Source organism: Mustela putorius, unplaced genomic scaffold (assembly GCF_011764305.1).
Source record: "Mustela putorius furo isolate JIRA1106 unplaced genomic scaffold, ASM1176430v1.1 tig00537248_pilon_pilon_pilon, whole genome shotgun sequence".
Taxonomy (NCBI): domain Eukaryota; kingdom Metazoa; phylum Chordata; class Mammalia; order Carnivora; family Mustelidae; genus Mustela; species Mustela putorius.
The window spans coordinates 4,989,986-5,002,282 of NW_025422387.1; the positions used below are offsets into that span (position 1 = coordinate 4,989,986).

At 47.3% G+C, this 12,297-nt stretch overlaps 1 protein-coding gene across 2 annotated transcripts in view; it reads right to left on the reverse strand.

Annotated features, from left to right (window-relative positions):
• Positions 1-1,338: 1,338 nt before the first annotated feature.
• Positions 1,339-12,297, reverse strand: part of CFAP251 (cilia and flagella associated protein 251) — a 66,841-nt gene continuing 55,882 nt past the window's right edge. For both annotated transcript variants that reach the window (XM_045073638.1, XM_013056484.2), the window contains 3 exons: positions 5,066-5,294; positions 3,591-3,692; positions 1,339-1,614 (listed from right to left, as the gene is read on the reverse strand). In XM_045073638.1, coding sequence (XP_044929573.1) covers positions 1,490-1,614; positions 3,591-3,692; positions 5,066-5,294 — 456 coding nt within the window. In that variant the 3' untranslated portion in view covers positions 1,339-1,489. The remainder of the gene's footprint in view (positions 1,615-3,590; positions 3,693-5,065; positions 5,295-12,297) is intronic.

Consider the following 12,297-nt stretch of genomic DNA (forward strand, 5'->3'; position numbering starts at 1 on the left):
CAGGCTGCATCCAATTCTGAGCAATTTTTTGAAGACAACAAGTCATCTGAGAATTTCCTGTTCCCTAAAATGTCCCTAGGAACTTTTTAACCAGCTTGGTAATATATCTCCTAAGCCCTTAGCAGCTGCAAAATTGATTCGTAAAGCTTGTCTTTTTTTTCCTTCTCTCTCTCTCTCTCTTTTTTTTTTTTTTTTTTTTTGGTTGTTTGGTTGTTTTTTTTTTTTAAACAAAATGTAAACCTGATTACCAAGCCTGGCACGACAATTTGATGAGCAGACGCCACGGAAAACCGGCCCACGCTGTTGGTCCCAAGGTCGCCGTGACACAGCCTGTTTTGGGGTAGACAGTTCTGTTCTATGTTCCAGAGTTCCAAAGACTCACAGAAGCCAAGTCTCCAAGTGGATGCCAGGCAGGGGGGAGCGCTCTGCGCACAGGGGACGGCGTCCTGTCATTTACTTCTCTCACGCGCACTCTGCTCCTGAGGAGGAAGGGCTCTTGGGGGAGCCGAGATGTCATCTCCCACGCCAGGGCCTCCGGGGACAGACCCGGTGTGGGTGCGAAGGACTGAGCATGTGTAGAGAATCACATTTGGCACACGGGTCTGCGCGAGAACTCATTACTGGGAACAAATCTCTAAAATCAGACCGTCATTTCACTTGTTTACACAAAGATGGTGCTCTATTCCCAAGGTCAAAACACCGCTGAAAACTCAGTCCTGTTCCCCAAACATCCCCCGAGCTGGGCAACTGGGCCCTGTTTTTGCCTGCTAATGTGTTTTGAAGCCCAGCGGAAATTGAGGCAGCGAATGTCCCCGCCGCTGGTTTTGGGGGGGAGGTGTCGGGGAGGGGGAGGCTCACAGACTCTGGTCGGTGAGTTCTGCCCTCTGGGGGCCAGCCAGGTGGTTTCTGGCCCAGGTGCAGAACGCAGGGCCCCAGGGGGGCTTTTTTGCATTCTTTCTGGCAGTTGCCACCAGGGCTAAGCATGGCCAGTGATGCTCTTCCCTAACGGCCACACACAGCCATTTAGGTGTTTTGCTGATGAGAACCCAAAAGCAGGGTTCTCTTGCTTCTGGGTTCTCCCCTTCCTCCCCTAGTCAAACTGCAGGTAGGGGTGACCCACAAGAGGTCTAAGGTCCAGGTGGCCCTCGAGGGCCACACGTGTCCCTAGGACCAGCCTACCTCCAGGTCCTTTCCAACTCTGCTCTGGTAGCTTTGCCTTACATTAGGCAGAGGGACGGGCCAGGGGACCCAGCCACCCCGTACATCCGGCTGCCAGTGTGTTTCTTGCCTCCACCCACTTTCCTATTTCAGAAACAGTGGAATGTCCAACTTTGTGAATTCCATTGCTTAACAGAAATTTGCTTTTAATGTCTAAATATCCCAAAGATTAGAGTGGGGGCAGGGAAATGCAGGAAAGCAGTGCCTCTTGGGGCGGTGGGGTGGGGGGAACACCCCACACACACAAAGTCTTTTGTGCTTCAAACATTCTTTAAACTTCACTGCCTATAGGATCTTGTCTGAAATCTTGTGAAATGGTTAGGCCAAGAATGTCCGTCGTGAATATTTCTGCAGTGATTTCGTCTGGAAGTTCTTCTTCAAGGCAGATTTCTGAACCTAGCCAAACAAGAAAAGAAAACAAATGCTTTCATAACGATTAGGTTTCTAACTTAGAAGAATTTCCCAAAAATACAAAGAACCTATACTAGCTTTGTGCTACAGTTTGGCTGTAAGTTCTTAAAAACCCCTGGGTGGAAATTGGCTGAAATCCCTCCTTTACGGTTTGGAGCACTGTTACCAAATCTCTGTGAACTCCATTGGAAAGCTTTAATCACATGGTTTGGTTGATTTGTGTGTAACAACTGGGAGCTTTACATCCTGAGGTCCCACGGGCACAAGGAATGGGGGAGGGGAGCTTGGAGGCTAGAAATGACCCACAGGATACTGGAGTCTAGAACTGTCTGAGATCAGGAACCCTGTTTAATGTGAGACTGGGAATGAACAATGAAGCTGAGGGAGGAGCGTCGGGGTGGCTCAGTAGGTTAAGCGTCTGCCTTCAGCTTGGGTCATGATCTCGGGGTCCTGGAATCAAGTCCCACATCAGGTTCCCTGTTCAGTGGGGAGTCTGCTTCTCCCTCTCCCTCTGCCTCCTCCCCTGCTTGTGCTGTCAAATAAACAAAATCTTTAATAAGTAGACCTCATTATAGAAGCACCACCATTTTTTTCCCCCAAGATTTTATTTATTTGTCAGAGAGAGAGCGAGCGAGCACAGGCAGACAGAAGCAGGCTCCCTGCCGATCAAGGAGCCCGATGTGGGACTCGAACCCAGGACGCCGGGATCACGACCTGAGCTGAAGGCAGCTGCTTAACCAACTGAGCCACCCAGGCGTCCCAATAAAATCTTAAAAAAAAAAAAAAAAAAAAAAAAAGCCACCTACAGCATCTGAAGTCTTCACAAGGTTGTTTGAAAAAAAAAAAAAAGAAAGAAAGAAAGAAAGGAAAAAGAGGAAAAAGGGAGGCAGAGGGAGAAGGAAGCCTGGCAAGGGTTTGGTAATGATGGCAGGCTCTGACCACCATGGGCCATCGGGCGGCATCTGGGGCTTGGCAGTGGAGACACCCTTGCAGGCCTGGGAGAACTGCTTTTTTTTTTTTTTTTTTTAAAGATTTTATTTATTTATTTGACAGAGAGAGATCACAAGTAGTCGGAGAGGCAGGCAGAGAGAGAGAGAGAGGGAAGCAGGCTCCCTGCTCAGTGGGGAGCCTGCTTCCCCACCACCACCCCGCTCTTTCTGCCTGCCTCTCTGCCTACTTGTGATCTCTATCAAATAAATAAACAAAATCTTTAAATATATATATTTTATGTATTTATTTCAAAGAGTGAGCGAGAGAGAGAGCATGAGCAGGGGGAGGGGCAGAGGGAGAGCGAGAAGCGGACTCCCAGCTGAGCAGGGAGCCTGATGCAAGACTCAACCCCAGGACCCTGGATCATGACGTGAGCCAAAGGCAGACGCTTCACCAACCAAACCCCCAGGTCCCCCTCGGGAGAGCGGTTTAGACTGGATTCTCCAGCACTTAAATTCACAAGCCCAACTTCAGGTCCATTGTCCTCGCTCCGGTGGGCTAAAGAAAGAGGTGGACCATCCTCCAGCAGGAGGGGCGAGGAGGGGTGAGCTTTAAGAACTTCCAAGCCCTGGTGGCTTGAAGCCGGGCTGATGCTTGCTTGTTGCCTTGTCCCTACTCAAGTTTCCCGACAACGCCTCTCGCAAAACACCTTCCAGGCTGTATCTTCTCGTGCTCAGGACTCACGCACCCCAGCCGGAAAGATGGAGACCGGGTCCGTGGAACTAAGGGAACGTGCGAACAGAAGGCACCGAGGAGGGACCGCACATGGCAACAAAGGCTTTCATCTCTCAGACACGACCCCCGCCCTCTGGTCCTTTCCTAACTTATTCATGGTGGGTCCCCAGCCGACTTTGCTGTGTGCACGGTATTAAAGAGAGAGGCTTGCACCAGTCAAGAGAAATAAATGCACTTAGGTCTCCAACAAATTGGGAAGCCACAGCTGCACGCCCAGGCAGAGCCTGCCACAGTACCTTTGACGGAGGAGGCCACAGGCTCGGATTTCCACCCCTCAGGGTTCAGTCCAAACAGGGTAGCGAAGCAGTCAGACATCTCCTCTTCGGTCATGTGCTCACCTGAGTAAAGTAGAGGAAAAAGTGTCCATTCAGCTCCTGGGACGCCGCCTCACGTCAGAGCTTATTAGCATCATTGTCCCAAGGTCTTAAAGAGAATTACTCCATGATTTCCTTTTCTCAAGACACAAAAACAATCTACGGGGTCCCATGTCACTGTCATATATCCTTTTTCATGTTGGGGTGAAGAACGGTGCTCCCAGAAGGGGAAGGCTGTTGGGGCTCGTAAGGAGAAAGAAGACAACTTTCTTTCTTTCTTTTTAAAGATTTTATTTATTGGGGCGTCTGGGTGGCTCAGTGGGTTAAAGCCTCTGTCTTCGGCTCAGGTCATGATCCTGGGGTCCTGGGATCAGGCCCCTGAGCTTTCTGCTCAGCGGGGAGCCTGCTTCCTCCTCTCTCTCTGCCTGCCTCTCTGCCTACTTGTGATCCCTCTCTGTCAAAAAAATAAATAAAATCTTAAAAAAAAATAAAGATTTTATTTATTTATTTGTCAGACAGAGATCATAAGTAGGCAGAGAGGCAGGCAGAGAGAGGGGGGTAAGCAGGCTCCCTGCTGAGCAGAGAGCCCGATGTGGGGCTCGATCCCAGGACCTGGAGATCACGACCTGAGCCGAAAACAGAGGCTTTAACCCACTGAGCCACCCAAAGTTGCCCCAGAAGATAACTTTCTGATAAAGGCCATGTTCAGCTTCATTTCCCCTTCCCTCACACCAGGACCACCAGGACCACCAGTCTGACGGAGAGGAAGAAAGTCTACCTGACTTCCTCGTGTACAATAATGAGGAAAACAGTGGGGAGAAACAGAACATTTTACATTGGCGTTCTTTTACCTCACCATTGCGTCCCAATGTCATCGCAGCCCAGTGACACTGGTGGCTCACCCTTTCGCTCCCCTTTTACAAGTGAGGATACTGATCCTCACGGGGGTTCAGCAAGTTGGGGCATAAATCACATTCTTAGGGACCCAGGATGGCACCCTTCCAATCACCCTGAGTTTGCCAGCTCTACGGACCAGCAGGTAACGTCCCTCATGGTTGAAACCATGGTTTTGGGGGGAAGCAGACATCGTCTGCTGATGCCAGGGGGTCTGCTGCCCCCCCAAAACAACTCCTCTCCAGTGGCAACAGCCCAATGGTGTGATAAGAAACTACCTATTGGGGCGCCTGGGTGGCTCAGTGGGTTAAGCCTCTGCCTTCGGCTCAGGTCATGATCTCAGGGTCCTGGGATCGAGCCCCACATCGGGCTCTCTGCTCAGCGGGGAGCCTGCTTCCCCCCCTCTCTTCTGCCTGCCTCTCTGTCTACTTGTGATCTGTCCGTCAAATAAATAAATAAAGTCTTAAAAAAAAAAAAAAGAAACTCGCTATTTATGGATTTACCTTTCGTTAGAAGCAGATTCAGGAAATCTTCTCTTCGTATGGCTTTCTTTCCTTTTGAATTGGTAAAACCAAGAATGTCAAAGCTCTCCTGGATCCCACGCATGGTGTTACCGAAAGGTGGCCTATGATTGAGGTAAACTTTGAAGAAATCTGGTAAGTTGATTTTGTCAATTAGCTTTCCAGTGTCCACATATTCACTAAATCTGACTTCGTTAAACATATCATCAATCTAGGGAAGAGAGTTTAAAAAAAAAAAAAGACTATGGTGAGCAGGAGAGGCACTTCGGGGGCACCTGGGTGGCTGTCTCGGTTGGTGGGGTGTCCAGCTCTTGGTTTTGGCTCAGGCTGTGATCTCTGGGTTACAAGATCGAGCCCTGTGTTGAGTCCTGTGCTCCGCATGGAGTGAGTCTGGTTGTCCCTCTCCCCCACCCCCTGCCCCTCCACCACACACTCTCTCTCGCTCTCTCTAAAATAAATAAATAACACCCGTTTTTTTTAAAAAAAAGAAAAGACACCTTTAAAAAACATCTTAAAAAAAAAAAAACACCTTGCTATATTTCTAAAAATTGGACAGTAACAGACAGATGTTTACAGTTAGCTGAAAACCTGTCTGTTGAGGGTTGCTTATATCCCCCAAGAAAAAGATGTTGATGTCCTCACCCCCAGGAGCTCAGAATGTGACTTTATTTAGAAACAGGGCCATGGCAGCCGTAATTAGTGAAGATGAGGTCATACTGGGGTGGGATGGGCCTTTAATCCATTGTGAATGGTGTCCTTATAAGAAGAGGGGAGAGACACAGGGAGGGGACAGCCATGTGATGACAGAGGCAGGGAGTGGAACGCTGCTGTTTCAAGCCCAGGGCTGCTGGTGGCCAGCAGAGGCTGGAGGAGGTGAGGAAGAAGGGAGGATTTCCGAGCACGCCCCTGCTGACAAGTGGATTTATCCTATAAGAGGATACACGTCTGTTGTTGGAAGCCACCAGGGTGTGATGCCTTGTTAACAGCCCTAAGACAGCTGGCCAGTTTTCCAATCCTATCGGCACTGTTACTTACCTACCCATCTCATCTACTTCCTTGCTTTGGCAAATAGAGCTTAATTTCATTTAGAAGGCAGAATCCTCACAAACTTGGAAATTAAAAGAACAAGCAAATAATTCCATGTGAAACTCAAATATAGGACCAAGGGCCCTAGTAAATTTCAATTAACTGCACCATGATTCTTGTTTTCTTTCCTCTCTTTTCCATTTTCAATGTGCAATATTTTATATATACAAAAGATTACATGGAACTTATGGGATTTGATTAAAAGATGAACACCTAAGAAGCCATCATTCATTGAAAAGTTCAACAAAATTGATAAATCTTTAGGTAGAATAACCAAGAAAAAAAAAAAAAGAGAAAAGACTCAAAATACTAAAATTGGGACTGAAAGAGGGGCTACCAGTACCAACTTTTCAGAAATAAAAAGGAGGGTAGCTCTTTCTGCCCATAGATCTTGTCTTTGTGTTTTAATAAAACCTTTTTTGCACCAAATAAAGTATGAGCAACAGCCTGTTAATAGGATAACTTAGACGAAATGAACACATTCCTAGAAAGAAACAAACGACCAAAGCTGACTCAAGAAGAAATAGAAAATCTGAATAGACCTATAACAAGTGAAAAGATTGAATTGGTAATTTTAAAACTTCCACAAAGAGGGGTGCCTGGCTGGCTCAGTCAGAAGAGCATCTGACTTGATCTTGGGGTTGTGAGTTGGGCCCCATGTTGGGTGTAGAGATTGCTTAAAACAACAACAACAAAAACTTAAAAAAAAAATTTCCTTGAAGGAAAGCCAAAGACGAGATGACTTCACTGGTGAATTCTACCAAATACTTAAAAAATACCAATTCTCCACAAACTTTCCCAAACACAGAAGAAAAGGGAACACTTCCCAATTCATTCAATGAGGACTGCTTCCTGATTTGGAAATTCATTATGCATTTGCCAAGTTTTCTAGAATGAGAAAAGGGTGCTGACCTGTCTATGGATTCGAAGGAAAATACGGTGCCCTTTAGTACAGATCTCTAATGGGTCTCCTTAGGGAACAGGCAGAATGAGGGAAAGGGAGAAATAGAAAAACAAACAAAACCCCTCCTCAGTGTCCTCCTCCTCTCTCTCTGCACTATTTTTTTTAAGATTTTATTTATTTATTTGACACAGAGAGAGATCACAAGTAGGCAGAGAGGCAGGCAGAGAGAGAGGGGGAAGCAGGCTCCCTGCTGAGCAGAGAGCCCAATGTGGAGCTTGATCCCCAGACCCTGGGATCATGACCCAAGCCAAAGGCAGAGGCTTTAACCCACTGAGCCACCCAGGTGCCCATCTCTGCACTATTTTTGTACCATGCATATTGCAGTCAGCTGAAATTCAGAAACCCAAGTTATGTCTGGCAAAGGGCTAAAAATTAGTAATTTACTTTAATATTTACATTTTAAACTGATATATTTCCTAATAAATTGTGAGACTTGGAATTTTACAGAGAGAAAATAAGAGTCACAGAAAAGTGGGAAATATTTTTTTCCCCCTGAACATGAACTCAGTTTTGGTCTGTAGGAATAAATCAGGAAATGAATCTATATTTGTATACAACACTTATCAATAGGGAACCAATTTTTCCCTGTCCACTACATTTTAGAAAACAAAAATTGGAAGAACACCCTTTTGAACCTACATCAAATATCAGCTGGTCTGGGGCACCCTAGTGCCTTGGTCTGGCCCCAAGTATCAAGAAGAAAATGGGGCGCCTGGGTGGCTCAGTGGGTTAAGGCATCTGCTTTTGGCTCAGGTCATGATCTCAGAGTCCTGGGATTAAGCCCCGAATCAGCCTCTCTGCTACTTGTGACCTCTTTCTCTGTCAAATAAATAAATAAATATCGGGATGCCTGGGTGGCTCAGTTGGTTAAGCAGCTGCCTTCGGCTCAGATCATGATCCCAGGGCCCTGGGATCGAGTCCCACATCAGGCTCCTTGCTCAGCAGGGAGCCTGCTTCTCCCTCTGCCTCTGCCTGCCTCTCTGCCTGCCTGTGCTCACTCGCTCTCTCTCCCTCTATCTCTGACAAATAAATAAATAAAATCTTTTAATAAATAAATAAATAAAAATCTTTTACAAAAAAAGAAGAAGAAGAAGAAAATAAAAGTCTTTTGCAGTCCAACCAACCAACCGTAATTTCTGTGGAAGATCTGAGGTATTTTCTTTCCATTCCCCTTTGCAAAATTCTCATCACATATGTATATAGCTTTGTATCCTGGGTTTTTTTTCCCCCTTAAACACTGTATCTTAGTGATCAGTATTTAGATTAGTACTTAGATTAGTATTTTCTTTTTTTTTTTTAAGATTTATTTTTTTTTTTTTTGACAGAGAGAGAGATCACAAGTAGGCAGAGAGGCAGGCAGAGAGAGAAGGAAGCAGGCTCCCTGGTGAGCAGAGAGCCGGATGTGGGGCTCCATCCCAGAACCCTGGGATCATGACCTGAGCCGAAGGCAGAGGCTTTAACCCACTGAGCCACCCAGGCGCCCCAAGCCATTTATTTTCAATGTAACATTCTAGGAATGGTCTTTTTTTTTTTCTTCAAGATTTTATTTATTTATTTGACAGAGAAAGACACAGCAAGAGAAGGAATACAAGCAGGGCGAGTGGGAGAGGGAGGAAGCAGGCTTCCCGTGGAGCAGGGAGCCCGATGTGGGACTCGATCCCAGGACCCTGGGATCATGACCTGAGCCAAAGGCAGATGCTTAAGACTGAGCCACACAGGCACCCCTAGGAATGGTCTTTAGACATAACGTCATTCGTTACAGATACGAATAAACTTTAAATGATACTACATAAGTAACTTTAAGTGGTAACATTTTCAATTGGAGCACTTATTTAGTTTATATTATGTACAATTGCAAGTCATGTATAATTTTATGTATATATAAAACACTACCCAGGATAACATTATTTAGATTTTTTTAACTGTATTAATTATAATTGTATTATAAACATGTGCTACTATTTAACTATGAGCCAGGAGAGACTAGGGCTCAAAGTTTGACCATTGATGATAGACCTAGGTTCAAATCTTGACTTTCCCACTTTCTTTCTGCACTGACTCAGTTTCCTCATCTTGAAAAAGGGGGTAATGGAGTTTTGAATGTATTTATTTGAATGTATTTAAGGTGCTAAACATTAATGCCTAATACATTGTAAGCTCTCAAAAGGCGGTAACTATTCTGGTGATTATTATACTGTCTATGCCCTTGCTAATTACGACCCATGTAATTATTATATAAATTATAATTCATAGTTACATAAAGTATATGTACGACTTATAATTACATAAATAATATACATGATTAATATGAATTATAAACATCATACACGATTTAACTCAATTCCGAAATAGAAGACTAACCCAAAAACAACAAAAAGGAGCTCTAAAGCGGGAGTTACTCATACCCAGAGTGCTCCGAAGACCTCAGCGAACGTTCTCAGCACAAACCGAGGAGGTGATTCACCTCTTTACCCTCTTTTCCCATGCAACTGATCAAGGATCACTGCTCGAAAAGCACCGAGTTGGCAGTTAGAGCACCCTTGACATCTCTTTCCTGAGACTCCTTTGCAAGCGTGAGTTGAAAAGACAGACTTCGCTACATGTCGAGACAAAGTTCACGCTGGGAGAGGAGCCCCGGAGACAGAATGGAAGGCTGTGAGCCTTCCCCGAACCCCAGAGCGAGGCCGGGCTGGGGAGGAGCAGAGGCTCCCGCCATCCTGCCCCGAGCGCCAGGCTTCTGCCAGGCCTTTTATCAGCATTCTGGCCCTTCCTCCGCAAAGACTGTGTTTTTCATTTGGTTCACTCGAGCAGATTTAAACATTGGGTCCCCTTCCCAGAGATCCTGATTTCATTCATCGGGGTTGGGGGGGGCAGTATAAGCAGTCGTGTTTTTTAAAAGCTTCCCAGGGGATCTGAATGTATAGCCAAGGTTGAGACGCACAGCTTCAAATCAGGGGTGCTCAAGCTTTGTCAGGGGGTCAACAGGACCAGGAGGGCTTATTTTAAAAAACACTTCAGGTCCCGCCCCCGGAGTTTCTGATTCAGTGAGTCTGGCTGTTGGGGGCCGGGGTGGGTGGTGGTGGTGGTGCAGAGAGTCTGCCTTTCTTAACAAGTCTCCGGCTTGCTGGCTTGGCCGGGAGGGGCACCTCTTTGGGAACAACTGCTCTTAGACCACAGAGCTTGGGCAGAGGGAAGACACCAGCCCCCAGAAGAATCGGGACCTGGCTTGGGGTGTTCAATAGAGAGGCGCGTTGTAGGGACCCAGAGAAGTAAGAAAGGAAACGAAAGAAAGCCCAGGATGCAGGCACAGGAGGTCATGGGAGAATTGTTCTTGAAATACACAAAAGTCTTCTTTAAAATAAACACTTGCAGGCACCTGGGTGGCTCAGTCGGTTAAGCGACTGCCTTCAGCTCAGGTCATGATTCTGGGGTCCTGGGATCAAGTCCCACATCAGGCTCCCCCTGCTCTGTGGGGAGCCTGCTTCTCCCTCTTCTGGCTGCTACTCCTCACTCCCCATCTTGTGCTCTCTCTCTCTGTGTGTCAAATAAATAAATAAAATCTTTAAAAATAACCACTTGCTGCCTTCGTTGCTTTAGTTCAGTTTAGTAGCGGTAACTGAGCATTTGGTTTCGTGCTAGGTGAATGGAAAGCAAGCCACTTAATTATGACGAGAACAGCCCTGCACTCTAGGACTTCTCAGGCGGCAAATATTTATTAAACACCTGCTAGGTGCCAAGCCCTGGTCTGGGCCCTGTGAAGAGACAACGTATATGGAGAGTGAACCAAAAGGAAGGTCTTTCACTGCGGTTTGGTTCTCAGCCCTGGCTGCCCGTGAAGCACCCCTGGGGGGCTTTCCTCATCAGCTGAGCCCAGACTCCACTCCTAGATTCACTGCTCAGAAGGGCGGCCCAGGCACCGGCACGAGTGACTTATGTTTGGATTCCGCAGCTCTCAGACCTTCGGTGCCACATGCAGGTGCTCGGCTGCAGAAGCCCTCGTGAGGTGGGCCTGGGAAGGCCTCATGGAGGAGGTGGATGGGGAGGTCAGCCAGCAAGGATCCGGCCAGTCTCAGGTGAGGGGGAGCACGTGTGAGGAGGGGGCGTGAGCAGCTCCCCCAAGCCCCTCCCACGTCTCCTGTCACTGTTGGAACCCCCACCGACAAATGAAGCGGCTTAAAGCTGGTCTCCTTGTTCTCAAGGTCAGAAGTCTGCCATGGGTCTGAAGAGCCAACATGAAGGTGTGCGTGGGGCTGCGTTCTTTCTGGAAGCTCTAGTGGAGAATCTGCTTGTGTTGCCCTTCAGCTTCTAGAGGTGCCACTGTTCCTTGGCCCTTGGCCCTTCCATCTTCAAAGCCAGCAGCCTCATCACCAGCTCTGGCGCCTCCTTCCCTTCTCGTGCCTCCTCCTCTGACCCCGACCTCTTGGCTCCCTCTTCTAAAGACCCTTGTGATTACACCAGGTCCGCCAGATTATCCAGGATAATCTCCCATCTCAAGATCCTTAATTTAATCATACTTGTGACATTCTCTTGCCACATGAGGTAGTGTATTCACAGGTTGCAGGAATGAAGACCCAGACCCCTCTGGGGGGTATTATCCCTCCTGCCACCAGACCGGCGGGTCGGGATTCCCATGAAGCACCGAGAACCTTGGTGCTATCGGCAGGTCAGAAGTGGCACACTGGCAGGGTTTGTGTGGGACTTCCAGAATTAGGAGATTTCATATAGAAATCTAGCTTTCAGGGGCACCTGGGTGGCTCAGTGGGTTAAGCCTCTGCCTTCGGCTCAGGTCATGATTTCAGGATCCTGGGATCGAGTTCCGCATCGGGCTCTCTGTTCAGCAGGGAGCCTGCTTCCTCCTCTCTCTCTCTCTGCCTGTCTCTCTGTCTACTTGTGATCTCTGTCAAATAAATAAATAAAATCTTAAAAAAAAAAAAAAAAGAAATCTAGCTTTCAGACTTCTCTTGGAAAGTCGGAGGAGTCTGATGATGGTAGGCCTGCATTTCCAGACGCAGACCTGAGAAGAAACCATCCCTGTTAGAGAGAGGGGTTCTCCGGCAGGGACACCACGGTATCCAGGCAAGAGGGGCCCCCTCTGGTTAACCTCAAAGGAGTCTTGGGGCCATAGGAGGTCCCCACCTAGACGCCCTGCCCTCCATCATAACCC